Source organism: Chiloscyllium punctatum, chromosome 19 (genome assembly GCF_047496795.1).
Source record: "Chiloscyllium punctatum isolate Juve2018m chromosome 19, sChiPun1.3, whole genome shotgun sequence".
NCBI classification, from domain to species: domain Eukaryota; kingdom Metazoa; phylum Chordata; class Chondrichthyes; order Orectolobiformes; family Hemiscylliidae; genus Chiloscyllium; species Chiloscyllium punctatum.
In genome coordinates, this window is record NC_092757.1 from 37,872,607 (window position 1) to 37,891,374 (window position 18,768).

The 18,768-nt window shown below is 45.4% G+C and overlaps 1 protein-coding gene across 5 annotated transcripts in view; it reads right to left on the reverse strand.

Moving 5' to 3' along the window:
- LOC140491273 (beta-1,3-galactosyl-O-glycosyl-glycoprotein beta-1,6-N-acetylglucosaminyltransferase 3-like) overlaps positions 1–18,128 on the reverse strand; it is a 31,439-nt gene extending 13,311 nt beyond the window's left edge. The window contains exons 1-3 of one of the 5 annotated variants that reach the window (XR_011963263.1): positions 18,024–18,128; positions 17,743–17,854; positions 9,693–9,951 (exon numbers count right to left, since the gene is read on the reverse strand). Coding sequence is in view for 1 of the 5 variants with exons in the window: in XM_072589244.1 (XP_072445345.1) it covers positions 1,989–2,756 (768 nt within the window). In the remaining 4 variants the exon portion in view is untranslated. Of the gene's footprint in view, positions 1–1,988; positions 2,789–9,692; positions 9,952–10,023; positions 10,076–10,770; positions 10,932–17,742; positions 17,855–18,023 lie in introns of those variants that run through there. The other 4 variants (XR_011963262.1, XR_011963261.1, XR_011963264.1 and 1 more) reach the window with 4 other exon arrangements.
- Positions 18,129–18,768: the final 640 nt, after the last annotated feature.

Sequence of the window (18,768 nt, forward strand, 5' to 3'; positions counted from 1 at the left end):
TACATGCTCTGAACTGAACTTACATTCTTCTGTTCACTCTTAACTCTTAAGGGGTAGCCATGAGCACCCACATGGGCCCCATCTATGCCTGCCTCTTCATCCAGCGGTACCATTCCCCACGTTTTCCTCCACTACATTGATGACTGGATTAGCACTACCTCGTATTTGCATGAGGTAGTTGAAAAGTTCATTAGTTCTACCAACACCTTCCAACCTGACCTCAAATTCACCCGGACAATCTCTGACACCTGCTTCCCCTTCCTGGACCTCTCCATCTCTGGCAACCGACTAACCGTGGACATCTACTACAAACCCACCAACTCCCACAGCTACCTGAAATACACCTTCTCACACCCTGCCCCTATAAAAACACTATCCCTTATTTCCCAATTTCTCTGCCTCTGTTCCCAGGAGGACCAATTCCACCACAGAACATCCCAGATGGCGTCCTACCTCAAAAACTACAATTTCCTCTCCCACATGGTTGACAATGCCCCCCAGTGCATCTGCTCCATTTCCTGTACCTTCACCCTTGAACCACACTCCTCCCAACGTGACAGGGACAGAACCCCTTGGTCTTCACCTTCTGCCCCACCAACAGCCGGATACATTGCATTATCCTCCACCACTTCTGCCACTTACAAACAGACCGCACCATTAGGGACATATTTCCCTCTGCACTCCACCTGCATTTCAGAGACCATTCCCTTTGCAATTCCCTTGTCAGATTCACACCCTCTACCAACCCACCCTCCCCTCCTGGCACCTTCCCTGGCCTCTGAAAGAAGTGCAAAACCTGCACCCACACCTCCCCCCCCCCCCCCCACCTCCCCTCCGTCCAAGCCTCCAAAGGATCCTTCCACATCTGACAGAAATATACTTGTACCTCCACCAATGTCATCTACTGCATCCATTGCACCCAATGTGGTCTCCTCTACACCGGGGAGACAGAACTCTGACTTGTGGATTGTTTCAGCGAACATTTCTGGGACACTCACACCCACCAACCAACCCCACCGCCCCATGGCTGAACACTTTAACTCCCCCTCCCACCAAGGGCATACAGGTTCTGGGCCGCCTCCATCACCAAACCCTTACCAGCTAATGCCTGGATATTCCACCTTGGAACTCTGCAACCAGGTGGATCAATGTCGATTTCACTAGTTTCCTCATTTCCCCACCCCAATTCATCGCAGTCCCAAGCCTCCAACTCAGCACCACCCTCCTGACCGGTCCATCTTGCTTCCCACCTGTCCACTCTACCTTCCACACACACACCCCCTCCCCCACCCCCCAGCATACCTTCATCTATCTATCTCATTCCCAGCTACCTTCCACCCCCAGCCCCACACCCATCCCACTTACCTCTAAGCCCCCTGGTCCACAAGCCTCATTCCTGATGAAGGGCTTATGTCCAAATCAGATCCTGCCTGACCCATTGTGCTTTTCCAGTGCCACACTCTTGTCTCTGATCTCCAGCATCTGTAGTCCTCACTTTCTCCTACACTCTTAACCTACCTACATTCCTGTATACTCGCGTAATCCGTCACTATCCCTCCTTATCCCAGGCCCAGCCCTCTCTCTCTACCCCATCCCTTTCACCTGACCATCTTCCTTTCCACCCATCTTGGCCACCCCACCCACTGTCCAATCACAGCCACCTCCTCCCTACATCCACCAATCACCATCCCATCCACCTTTCCCCAGCCCCACACCCCCATTTATTCTGCAGCCCCTTTCTCTCCCCTGGTTCTGATGAAAGTTTCCGACTTGAAACGTCAATTGCCCTTCTCCTCTGCAGCTCAACTCTCCAACTCCTCCATATTCCTTTGTACATTCTGAACCTCCCTCCATGCAATTGAACACTTTTAACAACTCTGTATCTCTTTGTACAGTCGAGAGGTAAAGGACTGGAGGGGAGAGAGAGAGGGAGGGAGGATGGAAAACACTTGGATGAAGAGAGGCCGAGCAGACAGGAAGGCGGTTACCTTTTTGAACCCTGGTGCAGGATCCGACTCAATCACGTTGGAGCCGTTCAGAGCTCTGAGGCTGCGGACTATCTCCCGGTTGGTCTTCAGGGGGAAGTCTTGGCCACACACATTGATGAAGTACCTCCAGGGGACAGGGCTCTCCAACAGCTCCTTCATGCAGTTGAGATCTGCCTGAACTCTGCTCCATCCAGCATAGGTGACCCACTCCAGCTTGGCTGCGACAAAGACATTGTGGAAACACGAAGCGATGGCCTGAACGGCCGCATGAAATTGACTCGGGGATTTGCGGTCCACGTGGATACAGTAGACATTCTGTGGGGCGTAAATGCTCCGTAGAAGCCTCTCGAACATCTCAATGCTCTGGTGGATGACCATGGAGTAAGCCAAGGGGAAGTGTTCCTCCTCAGGGCTCAGGGGGACAGTGATATACTTGCGGGCCCTCACAAACGATCTGCAATTTCGGGTCATGTTCAGATAATCTCCCTCAGTGACGGCCTGGTGCTTGAGGGAGACACTAATGGAGTTGAGGAGGGCCCTTTCCACCTCCTGCCTGTCCCCCTGGATGATCTGCCAGCAGGTGGAGTTCTCTTCGACCAGCAGGAGGTGTTCCTGCATTGGACTGGCGCCTGGTTTCACCAGCCTGAGGGTCAGCCGGCCCCCTCCTCTCTGGACCAGCAGCCATTGGCACAACAAGACCACACTGAGTACACACAGCGCTGATCTGATGCACGACCAACGGGTACAACGCTGGCTCAACTTGGGCATGGCACTTTCCAGAGGGCAGTGTCCCCAGCCTATAGGCGATAGGCAAACGCAGAATGGATGCTCTCAGTGCTGGGCAGCACTGCCTCCACCAGGCCGTGGGGAAGGAGTGACTGCAATTTGCTGGAGAGGTCGCACCAGCCAGTCCCCTCGTTGTTAGACTCTTGTCTTCCCTTTTCCCCAAGATTCAGCGAATGACTCCGACTTTTACGCCCTCTTCCCCCCGGAACTGCTCTCCCTCTGGAATTCCTCTCCCACTTTAACACCTCTCCCTCTCTCCGTTATCCCTTTGTAACCCCTCTCCCTCTTTAACCCCTCTCCCTTTGTAATCCCTTTCCTCCACTAACTCATCTCTCTCCCTCAGTAACTGCTCTCTCTCGTTCCTCCTCTCTCTGTCCCTCTGTAACTCCTCTCTCTCTTTCTCTGTCCCTCAGTAACTCCTCTCCTCCCTCTCTCGGTAACTCTCTCTCTCTCTCTCTCGGTAACTCCTCTCCCTCTCTCTGTCTCTCTCAGTAACTCCTCCCGCCCTCCTCTGGATGAAACCCAGCCAATGTTCCGTTGTTTCTCTCTCGGAGTCCGGGCTCCTCTCGCTGCTGTCTGCCTGCCTGGCTACAGGCGTTTCCTTCCCCGGTCTCTGCTTCTCTCCGGCCGTTCCTGGATCGGTGTTGCCCGGGTGAAGGAAACGAGAGGATCGCGATGGTGTGCAGTCTGGATCGGAGAACCTACTACCAGAGAGACACAGAGCCAGCCGAGCCCAATAAACCACGCCCCAGCCTGGGCTGAGATGCTCTTTCAGGAAGGAACCTGCCATCGAGCCCACAACAATGTGGGAGGGGTAACCCTTGGATGAAGAGAGAACCAGGAGACGGGAAGTGGTTACCTGTTTGTACTGTGACTCTTAACTGCCCTCTGGGCTATTAGGGATGGCCAATAAACACGGGCCCGGCCAACGGTGCCCCCATCCCATCAATTTATTTGAAAAAAAGTGACAATAGTAAATCAAGTTAAATCAAACTTCACCACCCCTCATCTCTTTCTCTCTCTCTCTTTGATGCGAAATTGGAATTATGGTGATTTGGCCGTTCATAATAAAGATGTGAATCTGAGTACAGCAAGTTGATCTGAATCCAAAAAAAAATTCCCCAGTCGAGAGTGACTCAGAGGTTAGCATTGCTGGAGCACAGTGCCAGGAACCAGAGTTTGATTCCAGCCTTGGGTGGCTGTGTGGAGTTTTGCATGTTGTCTGCTTGGGTACCCTTCGGGTGCTCTGATTTCAAAGATGTTCAAGTTAGGTGGATTGGCCATGCTGAATTGGCCATAATGTCCAGGGATGTGCAGGCTAGGTGGGTTACCATAGCCACACACACACACAGCAGAACACTCCTGCAGGTTTAGGCAATGCTCAATCTAATGCAACATCCTGGTGGATCTCCTTTGCCCCCCCCCCCAGTACAATCACATCCTTCCTATAATGCGATGACCAGAACTGCACCCAGTATTCCAGTTGTGGTCTCACCAAAATCCTGTAAAGCTCCAACATGACACCTCCCTGCTCATGTATTCAGTGGCTTTGACCCTTCTTAATTCCCTTACCTGCCTATCCTACTGCCTTCATGGATGGCTGGACACACAAACCAGGATCCGTCTAATCTTCTGTGCTTGCCAGGGTCCTCCTATTTAACATGTACTCCCTTGCCATGTTAGTCCTCTGGAAATGCATGTCACAGAAATTTGGGCATTCAGTAGCACAGAATGGAGAACAAAAAATGACTGGCATCAAGAGCTGGCATCTTTTAAACATTGTAACTGTGTCCACATATATTACTTCACCTGGAAGTTCATTCCATCACAAACCACTCTGGGGAAAAAAGAGTTGCTCCTCAATCTTTAAATATTTTTCCTCTGACCTTACAAACATGGCCCTGAGTCTGAACTCCCCCACACGAGGAAAAAGACCCTTGTCATTCACCTTATCAATATCAAAATCTGTCATGATTTTATAAACCTCAACAAGGTCACCCCTCAATTTCCTATGCTGCAGTGAAAAACATGTACAGTTCTGATGTGGATCCTTCAGAGAGGGGACAGAAAATGTTTACCAGGACGTTGCCTGGAATGGGGGATTTTACCTGTGAAGAAAGATTGGATAGACTGGGTTTGTTTTCACTAGAATGCAGGAGATTGAGGGGCGACCTTATAGAAGTTTATAAGATTGTGAATGGCATGGATAGGGTGGAAAGTATGAGGCCTTTGCTCAGGGTGGGAGTGTCAGTTACTCGGGGACACAGGTTCAAGGTGCAGGGGTCAGGGGCGTGTTTAAAAGAGATATGTGAGGCATGTTTATCATGGAAAGGGTGGTGAATTCATGGAACACACTGCCAGAACAGACAATGGAAGCAGACATAATTGTGGCTTTCAAGAAGCATCCAGCAGCAGGCATGAATAGGAAGGGAACAGGGGAATACGGATCCTGTAAGTGAAGACAGTTTTAATATGGAAGGCAAACTGTGTCAGTACAGGCTTGGAGGGTTGAAGGGCCTGTTCCTGTGCTGTAATGTTCTTTGTAAAATGTCCCAGCCTCTCCAGTCTAATTTTATATCTCAAACCCTGCAACATCCTGATAAATCTTTTCTGAACCGTCTCCAGTTTAATAATATCGTTCCTACAGCAGCATGAGTAGAACAGGACACAGTTTTCCAGAACTGGCCTTACCAACTTCCTGTCCAACCTCAGCACACCATCCCAACTCCAATATTCAGAGGGCTGAACAATGAAGGTCATCACACTCCAGCAGGCATTGTTTCACCCTGACTCCCCTTGTAACTGTCCACATCTCGCTGGGACACTGATGTGAAACATCTTGGCTCTTTGACTGATTCGACCAAGTCTCATTTCCTCTGTTTCTGTGTATCCCTCAGAACAGGAATGTAATGTGCATTCCCATGGCAACATCACAATGACAGACTTGATTATGGATTCACATGAAGTGGGCATCAATGACTGGGACAGCCTTGTTACCCATCCCCCTAATCTCTCCGGCATAAATGATAAGGAACTCTCCTCTTTAACTCCACTGTCCTTGTATTTTAAGAACCCTGACCACAAATGCAAAGTCACATGGGAGAGAGGTCCATGATTCTGTCCCAGAAAAACTGAAGGAAGGATGATTAATTTCAAAATTGGGATTAAGGGTAAAGTGGAGAAGGAGTAGGAGTAGTGCAGAAGGAGTAGTGTTGCGTCATATTGCTGGCCTTGTCTTCAAGGTGATATTGATGTTGTGTTTACAAGGTCCTGTTGAGGGACCCTTCCTGAATTACTCCAGTAAATCCACAACAGGTATAACATTGTTTCCAGGAAAAAAATGGACAGGATTCATCAGAGAAGGAAAATGCAAATTGCTCAAAGTCTTATGAGATGATAACATGGAGGGACCAAGCAGCTGAAGGCCGGTGGAGTGATGGAATTAGGGGATGATCAAGAGGCTGGAATTGCAGGAGGGCTGACATCATGGAGCGATAATGAGCATTGATGTTACAGCTAAGAGAGGGTTGTTGGGACTGGAGGAGGTTTCAGAGATAGGGTGGGGTGTAGGGGGTGGAGGAGGTTCTGGATTTAGGGAAAGTGTCAGGGCTGGATGAGGTTACAGAGATAGGGAGGAGTGTATTGGGTGGAGGGGCTTACAGAGTCATAGAGATGTACAATGCAGAAACAGTCCCATCAAACCAACTCGTCCATGCCGACCAGTTCTTCGAACCTAATCTTGACTCAATTGCCCGCACTTGGCCCATATCCCTCTGCAGCTTTCCTCATTATATACCAATCCAGATGCCCTTTAAATGCTGTAATTGTACCAGCCTCCACCACTTCCTCTGGCAGCTCATTCCACACACGCACCACTCCTCAGCCCATTGGCCCATCTCATCAAGATCCTGTTGTACTCTGAGGTAACCTTCTTTGCCATCCACTACACTTCTAGTTTTGGTGTCATCTGCAAACTTACTAACTGTATCCCCTATGTTCACATCCAAATCATTATATAAATGATGAAAAGCAGTGGACCCAGCACCGATCCTTGTGGCACACCATTGTCACAGGCCTCGAGTCTGAAAAGCAACCGCCACCGCACTCTGTCTTTTACCTTCAAAGTCAGTTCTGTATCCAAATGGCTTGTTCTGCTTGTACTCCATGAGATCTAACCTTGCTAACCAGTCTACCATGAGGATCCTTGTCGAACGCCTTACTGAAGTCCACATAGATTGCGTCTACGACTCTGCCCTCATCAATCCTCTTTGTTACTTCTCTGAACAAACTCAGTCAAGTTAGTGAGACATGATTTCCCACACACAAAGCCATGTTGGCTATTCCTAATCAGTCCTTGCCTTTCTGAATACATGTAAATCCTGTCCGTCAGGATTCCCTCTAACAACTTGCCCACCACCAATGTCAGGCTTACCGGTCTATAGCTTCTCTCAGCTTTAAAGCATCACCTTTTCATTCTGAGCCTATGTCCTCTGGTTCTAGTCTCTCCTTCTCGTGGAAACACCTTTCCATATCCAGTCTACCACGGGGTCTCAGTATTCTGTAAGTTTCAATCAGATCTCCCTCACTCTTCTGAACTCCATTGAGTCCACACCCAGAGTCCTCAGCCACTCCTCATGTGACAAGCCTTTCATTCCTGGGATCATTCTTATAAAATGCCTCAGGAATGCTCTTAACTTACTTGTGAGAGATGACATTACACTGAATTACATATTTTGACTGCAGGCTATAAAACTACCAAACTTTAGCAGCAAGCTATGTTAGTGTCCCTTTCTCATGGACTGCTGCTATCTCCTGAACAGTTTGAAGGGTCTATGATGTGTAGATACTAGACAATACAAACTGAGCGTACACATCTCTCTGTAATGAGAACAACCCATGGTCTACTCAGACTATGTGGAGAAAGTGAGGACTGCAGATGCTGGTTGATCAGAGCTGAAAATGTGTTGCTGGAAAAGCGCAGCAGGTCAGGCAGCATCCAAGGAACAGGAGAATCGACGTTTTGGGCATCAGCCCTGATGCCCGAAATGTCGATTCTCTTGTTCCTTGGATGCTGCCTGACCTGCTGCGCTTTTTCTACTCAGACTATGTGGATGTTACCTTTACCTTCACTAAGCATACATTGATATGATTAAGAAAACATTTACTCAACAACAAGAATGTTGGATGATTACAAAAGTAACTTGGTCCACATATATTTTGCCCTAACCATGGTTACTCCGATATAACCAAAAACAAATATACATGAGGAAGTCTAAACCCAGTTTATTCATCCTAGACGTGTGTTGCAATTCAGTTCTTTCTGTTTTCTTGTCTTTGACAGTGCATTACCCTATAATGTAGGTATGTCTGCTCTCATGTATGTTCACCCTGTTCAATGTCCTTGTCTTTATCTTCATCTTCACTCTCAGAAGATTACTGCTGATCCCCTATTTCCTCTGCCGACAGTCCACACTCTGTTTGTCAACTGCACTTGAGAAAGGCATAGTGCACCATTTCTGATCTATACTGCAATGCCCCACTGGAGCTTCCAACTTATCTTGAAGTGGTTGAGTTCTGATTGTTCAACTATGGCCCTGGTGGAAGCATGGGCAGTGTTGTATCTTCATTTTGCCTCAGGGATGCACTAGCACCTTGATAACATTCATAGACCCTTATTTCAAGGAGATTGGAGTGTAAGAGGAGGGAAGACTTACTGCAACTGACAAAGGTACTGGTGAGACCACATAGAGGCATACAACACGGAAACAGACCGTCCGGTCCAACAAAGCCTTGCCGAACATTATCCCAAACTAAAGTAGTTCCACCTGCCCGCTCCTGGCCCATAGCCCTCCAACCCTTTCCCACTCATGTACTTATCCAAATGTCTTTTAAACCTTATAATTGTACCCACATCCTCCCTTTTCTGAGGAAGTTCATTCCACATGCGAACCACCCAATGCATAAAGAAAGTTCCTCATCTTTTTAAAATCTCTTTCCTCTCACTTTCAAAATATGCCCCCTAGTCTTGAAATGCCCACCCTTGGGAAAAGGCAACTAGCATTAACTCTATCAATACCCATCATTCTTTTATAAACTTCTATTAGTCTCAAGTAATGTGGGCAGTTTTGGTCCCTTTGTTTGGGGAAATTTCATTGGAGGCAGTTGAGAGAAGGTCTACTAGGCTAATCCCCAGAGAGCAGGCATTGTCTAAATAGCAAATGCTAAACAGGTTGGGACTCTACTCACTGGAACTTAGAAGATCTAACTGAAAAATATGAGATTCTTAAGGGGTTTTACAGGGAAAATGCTGAGAGGAGGTTTCTCGTCATGGGGGAGTCTAGGACCAGAAAGCATGGTCTCAGAATCAAGGGGTGTCAGTTTAAGACTGAAACGAGGAAGAATTTCTTCTCTTTGTGTCTTTGGAAGTCCTTGTCACAGTGCCCCCTGTGGGGGCAGAGTCCTTGTGTATATTTAAGGCTGAGATGGATAGATTCTTGATCAGTCAGGGAATCAAGGTTTCCAGGGAAGGTGAAAGTGAGGAATGTTGGATCAGTCACGATCCTATTGAATGGTGGAGCAGGATCAAGAGCTTAAGGGCCTACTCCTGTTCCTGTTTCTTATGGCATTATTGTCATGGGATCATCCTGAGCACTAACCCACTGTTCTGGAAATCATGGTGTTGAATACTATCATAGCTGATGGTGAAATATGAATTCAATAAAATCTGGATTTAAAAACTAACCATATAACCATTGTTGATTCTCAGATTACAGGTTTATTAGTGAAATTCCAGATCCATGGCAATTACGTTGGCTCTTAACTGACATCTGAAATAGTCAAGTAAGACACTCAGTTCAAAGGTAATAATGGATCGAAAACAAATGGCAGCCTTACCAAAAAAGCCACATCCCAGGAAAGAATAAGAAAAGAAACATGTTATGAACCAAATTTAGAGAATTTTTCATTTAATTCCCTGCAGCTCTTCTTCTGTGGCCCAAGGTCTTTGGAAGGAGGCAGGATCTCGGGACTTGTCTTCTACATCAACATCATGGCAGCTCCAAGACGGTCTGAAACAATCCTTCAAACTCTGGCATCGATGGTTCCATATAAGTTAAACATTGTTGAAGTGACAAAACCTTTCCACTCTCCAGCTCTTGCAGGTTGATGATAGGGCAGTCTGAAAGCAACATGGGTACAGGCTATGGCACCCTAGCTGAGGGAAGGTAGTGATGGCAGAGAATCCCACTGTCCAGGTTGCTTGGCTCTCCTTGTTATGGGTGAATGATATAAACAAGTCTAATCTGGAGAAAGAGGCATCAGTGACAGCTTGAATGCATTTGCCGGTCGCCTCAACTGGGAGATGCGACAAAAGACTCGATATAAAATATATGTGTGTGTAAAATGTATGGGATTTTGAACTAATGACAAATATGTTTTGTCCTAATTATTTGAAAGGAATTAATAATTATCTAGGTATGTCTTTCTGGAACCATGAGTTAAAGGTGGAATGTGCCTCCTGGAATATTAATGGTTATTTGTTATATTGTGCTAGTTTGTAAGAAAATTCATTGACAGATTTTGTTCTGAGCAAGGATCACTGGACCCAAAACATTAACTCCTGATTACTCTCCACAGATGCTGCCAGACCTGCTGAGTTTTTTTGTTTTTGGAATGACTGCAGTTTTTTGAATAGGAAATGGGACTTTATTTTGTGTTTTGAAATATTTTATAATATATTGCAAATAGAAAGGAAAACAAAGAACTGCAGATGGAACTGGAGATCTGAAAGAACCAAATTCAAAACATGCCTGAGAAATTCAGAGGCTCTGGTAACATCTGTGGCAAGAGAAACAGAGTTAACACTGAGTCTAGTGTGACTGTTCCTCAGAACTCTGTTTCTCTTTCCACGGGTGCTGTCAGACTTGCTGAGTTTCTCCAGCATTTTCGATGTTTGTTTTGATTTCCAACATCCACAGTTTATGCCTTTAGTCAGATCTGAAGATAAAGCCATTCATATCTGTGTCTTAGGGAACACTGTTCGCAAGTAATCCATGGCTGATACATTAATCAATAAAGATATTTGAGAGTGCAGGTGGGAGACAATTTAAAACAAGGAAAAAGAGTAAGGGCTGAGGGAATGCAGCAAGTTTGCAGCGTCTGTGGAAAGAGAGACAGACAAACAGACAGAGTTAACATTTTGAGTTCAATGTTCAGTTTTCTTGACAATTTAAGGTCTCCTCTGAATGACAGAACCTCCCACTAGTTCCGTTCTGGTGGCTCAGGACTGATGTTCATGGTCAAGTTTTGTACCAGGGCCAGATCCTACTCAAATGGCTACAGTTTAAGCAGTTAAAGCCTGTGTAAATTGTGGGAATTAATATGAGGGTTTTGCAATTAAAGCCCAGCTACCAAGCCAAATCAAGCTACAATTGAAAATAATGCATTTCCATTGGCTTAGAACAAGGCAAACAAACAAAATAAATTGATTGCAAGAATGTTTCATCATTGAGTTTAGTCTGCCCTTCCCTCTGAACATAATAAAACTGCAATGAACAATGCACCTGTTTCTAGAATTTGTTTTATTTCAACAATAAATACTTTGTACAGTGAGCAATAAAATCTTCCTGAGGACACAGGACAGTGAATATTTTCTCTGTGCTGACATTTGAAACACAGATGGAAGTGATATGGGATATTTTGGAACTATCATGGTCCCTGGATCACGAAACATTAGATATGTAAGTAAGATACATACGGAAATCCTGATAATATGACTCGCATGTTTCAAATTCCCATGACCCTCTGTCGACCCCTCTCCCTGACCATCAAGAACACCCAAGGCTTAACTCCCAGCTCCCCTGTGTACCAGCTCCCCAGCCTGTGATATCTAACCTTGGTTTATTTAGACATTTCAAAGCAATCCTCCGCCTTCTGTGCTGAGTTTCAGTCACAGACATTGCAAAGTCCTCGTTAGTTTCCTGGCAGCTGATTGCTAAATCTAGGCTTCAACCACCTCTTGGGTAACTAAACTATTGATAGCATCATCACACACACTGAGTATCTTTCCCATCTATCATTCTGTTCCTATCCAAGCCCACACATTACCTTCTGAATACTCAGTGACTGAGTGAGTAAGCTAACCTCCAGATCCAGCCCCACAAACCTCCAGACCCTCCGAACACTGTCAGCTGAAACTACAAACATACATCATGGATCATCCGATTTCAACCCCATCCCTTACCCTCCCCTTATCTGACCTGTCAAACACCTTGATTGTTAGAACCATCCTCCAACCCAGAACTGATCAGAAAACACCACCACCCACACATTCTAATTACTCCCACTAACTGGACTCTGCAATTCAACCTCAACCATCCAGCTTTTGCCCCCAAACAGACACAATTAACCCCATTGAAATGCATTGACACAATAGAGTCAGGCCTGAATATACAGCTCCTTTTCCCAATGATCCGGATACACTCAAGGCAGAATGACCAGCTCATCCTTGTACCAGCTCAGCAATCTGCATTATCCAATCTTCGTTTATTTATCAAAGCCATCCTCTGAAATGTGAAGGAAGGATGTGATTCAGGAAACACATAGATTTGACAAAAATCTTCTGTGAAGATTGCAGCTCTGTATCAGCTGAGCGACAGAATTCCATGATTATGTGCGATGAATCTGTCATAGTCACATTCTATCAAATTGCTCTGGAGAGTTTCAGAGATCAAAACTCTGGGTCGGGGACAGAATTGTCACATTCAATGGATTTCCAACCAGAATTCTTGAGACCAAAGTTTGGTTTCTGGTCACTGGATTCAAAACGTTAACTCTGATTTCTCTTCACAGATGCTGCCAGACCTGCTGAGCTTTTCCAGCAATTTCTGTTTTTGTTTCTGATTTACAGGATCTGCAGTTCCTTCCATTTTATTTGATTATCAAGGACCTGAATGCTCAGCATTTTGTCCAATATAAAATGTTCAAATAGCCAATCACTACGAGACAGAGACTAACAGTTAATAAGTCTGTTGTCCACCTGTAAACTTGTGAAATACTGACTCTCTTTGTCCCTGTGCTGCGTAACTGACTTACTCAAGGGCTAATGCAACAGGCCAGACAGACAGTAAGTCAGGTGGCATGTGAGACAGTATTGAATGCCCATTGAATGCTCATTGGCATTTGGTGCTAAAGGTTTGGATTATGACGCAGTCTGGATAAGTTAGATATTGCAAACAGGAGATAATTAAATGGACAGTCACTATTTTCAATAATATAAAAGAAAGAACTGTGGATGTTGGAAATCTGAAGCACAAATAGAAATTGCTGGATATTTCTCTCTGCATTCTCTGTACCGATGCTGCCAGACCCGTGGAGTTAACATTTTGACCCTTTTGCAGAATTGGACTTGAAATGTTAACTCTACTTTCTCTCCACTGGCTTCAATAAGCAGCTCTGCCACCCCCATTTTGGAGCAGATATTTTAATCTTCGTTTGCTGAGGAACATCAACTCAGACAGCTCAGTTTCCAGACATGAAAGTTTGTGTTTTGGAAATGTGCATGCAATTTAAATCCCTCTCATTTGCCCTGTTGAAAAGGTTTTGGCTTCTTTTGATGGGCAACATAAAGACAGACCTTGAGCCTGTCCAATATGTTTGTATTAAAACAAATCAAAATAATAGCTCTGTATCTGAACGTGGGCAGCTTTCGCGTCAACTTAAACAAATCCATAGCGCGCATTGATGTAAATAAATACAGCATGAGGACAGTTAGGGGAAAGCAGCCACTCAAGGGGCTGATCGATAGGCCCCCTGATGTTAGACATGAAGAGATATTGGCTGCTTGTGATAGTGAGATGGCAATCATCATTGCTGACTTGAATCTACACAAAGACTGTGTAAATCAGGTTGGCAGCAGTAACGGGGATGAGAGGTTATTGATGACCTTCGAGAAAGTATCTTAGAGCTGCGTGTTCTGAAGCAACCAGACAGAAGGTTATGTTATTATCATCTTATTGATACTGTGTAATGTGACAGGATTTATGAAACAATCTCAGTGTAAAGGCTCTCCTACGTAGCAGCCATCACAATATAATTCAATTTTAGATCCAATTTGAATGGAAGAAGATTGACTTTGAGGTAAGTATTTCAAACTTAAACAAAGTCCACTCTGCGGGCTTGTAAACTAAGCCAGCTGAAGTGAATGGCATAACTGGCTCAGAGAGAGATCAGTAGACACAGTGATGGCAGAGATTTAAGAGGATACCTCAGAATATTCAGAAGAAATATATTCTGACTGAAAGAAGAGACTTTAAAGGGAGGACTCGCTTTCTGTGGTTGACTGAAAAGTTGAAGAAACCATCCAACTTGAGGATATTGCAAAGATGGGTGGCAGGTCAGATGATTGATTAGAAAATAAAGTATGGTTGAGAAAAAGGTTAATTGGAAGGAGGAAATTGGAATCTCAGAACCCAACTCAAAATCTTAAAAACAACAAAGCAAGAGTTTCCATGGGTATTTAAAAACAAAACCTGTGCGCAATGTGAGTGTCACTCCTCTAGGGAGTGAGAATATTGAGTTATTGGTAGATGATAGGTGGCAAAAAGTGCAGAGCTGGAAAAGCACATCAGGTCAGACAGCATCAAAGGAGCAGGAGAATCGATGTTTCAGACATAAATCCTTCATCCATAGATGTTAAGGAAATGGCGAATTAAATGAATAAGTACTTTGCTTCTATCTTCACTATAGAAGATACAAAAAGCATTTCAGTAATAGTGGTAAGTATCTGTTTTGCTGACATTGAAACTTCAGGCCAACTGTGTCTGCATGCTGACTCAGAACTGCGCACATGCACAGTTCCAGATTGTCTGCATCATCATCCCAATCTCCCTCACCCTCTCCCCTCCTCTCTGAATCTGAACATCACCACCATTCTCCGCACCACCTCTACCAGCCCCAACCACCATCAGACTGGACATCAATCTCTCTCTTCTCCAGGTCACAATCTCCCTCTCACCCTCAGACTTTCTCCCCCACCCCCACTCTATCCCTCCAAATCTCAACATCCAGTGAAACTGAGCAGACATGGAAAGAAGATGCATGATTGAAACACTTCAACCAATCGCATTCACCCATGCATGAGCAAGCATCTCCCGAGAGAATACTGCATATGCTCCTCAGTGTCAACCCAACTGTAAGTCAGGAAGTAGGAGGGAGGGATGAACACAATGTAATTACAGTCACTAAGGAGGCTGGACTCAGCAAACTGATAATAGGTCTCATCACCTTCTGTCTTCATCCCAGAGTCTTAAAAGAGGTTGTTAATTCGGTTGTAGATGCATTAATGCAAATTCTTTGAATTTCCCAAGATTCATTAGACTTCACTCAGTCAGAGATCATTTAATCTGTCAATGTTTTGCCCCATCCCTTGTCAGTGACCATCACCTCCCTGCCTCTAAACTTCTTCTGGCCCCAAGGCCTATCTGGAATGACTTGATGGCACTAACTGCTGTTTGTAGACTCTTGCTGACACTAACCTCTAGGATGCATAAGGTTCACTTGGTACAAGGTTCATTAATTGAAACCTGCTGTTTTTCTATTACTATGGTATAATAATGTCTATTTAACCCTGACCGTATAATTCATTTCAACAGTCCCTTATTTTGAAAGAGGACGTAAATGCATTAAAGACAGTTCAGAGGAGGTTTACTCGATGAATACTTTGAATGAGTGACTTGTGCAATCGGGTTAGGTGCTCAGACTGGGTTTGTTTCTGCTGGAGTTTAGACGAGTTAAGAGTGATCTGATCAAACTGTATAAAGGCTCTTAATGATCTTGACACAGTGAATGTGGAATGGATGTTTCTTCTTGTGGGTGAGTTCAGAATTAGGGACCATGTTTATAAAATTAGTGAGGGATCACACTTTTTGGACAGAGATGAAGAGAATTCTTTGTTCAGTTGTTTGGAATTGTCTGTCCCAGAAAGTGGGAGAGGTGAGGACAATGGATATTTTTAAGTCACAGGTAGATTTATTCCCTTGCATAACAAGAATCTAAGGTTACATTGGGTAGATGGGAACTCAAAACATAAACTTATCAGCCATAAACTTATGAAAGAGTGGAATAGGTTCAAGCGAGCAAATTAATTTGTTAAATACATTCATGAAAGTTTCCTCAAGCAGCATATAGAGGATCCTACTCAGGAAGGGACAAAACTCGACCTACTCATGGGAAATAGGGCAGGACAGGTGATGGAGGTGATAGTAGGGGAACACTTTGGGACCAGTCCTATTAATTTTAAAGTAGTTATGGAGAGGAACTGGTCCACAGGTTCAAGTTCTAAATTGGAGAAAGGTGAATTTTGATGGAATTAGGCAGGAGCTGACAGGGGTTGATTGGAGTAGTTTGTTTGCAGGTAAAGGGACCTCCAGCAAGTGGGAGGCCTTGAAAAGTGAGATCGCTGGAGTTCAAGGTCTCTATGTTCCTATGAAGGTGAAAAGCAAGGTTGACAGGAATAGGGAACCCTGAATGACAAGAGATATTGAGGCTTTGACCAGAAAACGAATGAGGTATGGCTGGGACCAAGGGAATCCCTGGATGTATACAGGGGATGCAGAGTTTTACTGAAGAAGAAATCAGGAAAGCAAAAAGGGGGCATGGGATGGCCTTGGCTGAGAAGGTTAGGATGCATCCAAAGAGGTTCTTTAAGTAAAAAAGAGTAAGAATAACTAGCGAGAGAATAGTTGTTTCTTATTTTCTAAAGGCAAGTGTAAGTCATTGTGTTCCAGAGGCAATTCAATTGGACAAATTGATAGGCTTGAAGCAAAGCGCACTTTATTCTTACACTGCAGTTAAAATAGTGATTTTAAAATAGCGGCAATTCCAAGATAGAGGTGGAGTAAGACACCTGAGATCGAGCTTGTCCACTCCTCCCATTTAAAGTCATCGGGTCATCGGGTCATCAGGTCATAGAGATGTACAGCACAGAAACAGACCCTTCGGTCCAACTTATTCAGATATCCCAACCCAATCTAGCCCCATCTGCCAGCACCCGGCCCATCTTCCCTCAAACCTTTCCTACTCATATACCCATTCAGATGCTTTTTCAATGTTGCAATTGTATCAGCCTCCACCACACCCTGTAGCAGCTCAATCCATACATGCACCACCCTCTGTGTGAAAAAGTTGCCCCTTAGGTCTCTTTTATATCTTTCCCCTCTTACCCTAAACCTATGCTGTCTAATTCTGGATTCCCCCACCCCATTTGTCTATTTATCCTTTCCATGCCCCTTATGACTCTATAAACCTCTATATAGTCATCCCACAGCCTCCGACGCTCCAGGGAAAACAACCCCAGCCTGTTCACCTCTCCCTACAGCTCAAATCCTCCAAACCTGGCAACATTCTTGTGAATCTTTTCTGAACCCTTTCAAGTCTCACAACATCCTTTTAAAAGGAAGGAGAGCAGAATTGCACACAATATTCCAAAAGTGGCTTAACCAATGTCCTGTACAGCTGCAACTAACTCCTGTATTCAATACTGTGATGAATAAAGGAACGCATACCAATTGCCTTCTTCACTGTCATATCCTACCTGCAACTCTACGTTCAAGGTGCAAGAACCTGCACTCCAAGGTCTCTTTGTTCAGCAACACTCCCTAGGACCTTACCATTATAATTCCTGCTAATATTTGCTTTCCCAAAATGGCTCCTACCATCACTACTTTACAGTTGATAAACATTTGCACAAACTCCCTGAAAATTTATTTTTACGTAGCTTTCCCATGCGTTCTTGGCCGATAGAATACAGGCCTAATGCACTTTATGGTCTCTTAAGAACGTCAACCTCTGTGTGGCAAATTCCCAACTGCAGCATTGCCATGTGCCCTTGCAGATTAGAGGGATAATTAGTGGGATTAGTTCAGCCTTGTTCAAAAGAGGAGAATTACTTGAATATCGAAGTAGTACTTACTATTCAAGCTCAATGAAGGAGGAACAGAATATCGGTTTGCTTCAGCATTGTCTCATATGCTGCAGGTGGGAGCCCTGTGAGTATTCCTTCATTTGAAAAGGGGATTTTCAAACTAAATGAGAGAGAATAATTGGATTAGATGAAATCAATCAAGTCCCATTCGCCAGCACCTGGCCCACACCCCTTCAAACCTCTCCCACTCAAATACCCATCCAGAAGCCCCTGAAATGTTGCAATTGTACCAGCCTCCACCACCTCCCCCGGCAGCCCAGTCCACACACCTTTCCTTTTCATTTTTCTCTTTTCCTTCTTCGCTTTTCCGTTTTTGATCTTTCTCCTCTCTTCTTTCTTCTCCTAGCCATGGGACTCCTGGCCTCAGACTGTGCACAACCCCAGCCTGACAGTCTCTCGGCCCAGCTGAGCAATCTCTCAGTGGGCCAAGGTGCCGCTCTCTCAATGGCTGAGCATGTGCAGTCTCTTGGCCAGGTGTGTTGATCTCTCTGCCTGACGTGGTGATCTCTCGGCCGGCTGTGGGGATCTCTCGGCCTGGTGTGGGGATCTCGCAGCCCGCCATGGTAATCTCTCAGCCAGCGTGATGATCTCTCAGCCCAGTTTGGTGATCTCTCAGCCCGGCATGGTCAACTCTCAGCTGGGGGATGGTGATCTCTCAGCCTGGCATGGTGATCTCCCAGCCTGGTATGGTGATCTCTCAGCCTGGTGTGGCGATCTCTCAACCCAGCGTGATGATCTCTCGGCTCAGCGTGATGATCTCTCAGCCCGGTGTGGTGATCTCTCGGCTCAGCGTGATGATCTCTCGGTTCAGCGTGATGATTTCTCAGCCCGGTGTGGTGATCTCTCAACCCAGCGTGATGATCTCTCAGCCCGGCGTGATGATCTCCCAGCCTGGTGTGGTGATCTCTTGGCCCAGCCTGATGATCTCTCGGTCCGGTGTGGTGATCTCTCGGCCCAGCATGTGCAGTCTCTTGGCCAGCTGTCGCCTTAGCGTGGGCCTCTGATCTCAAGGTG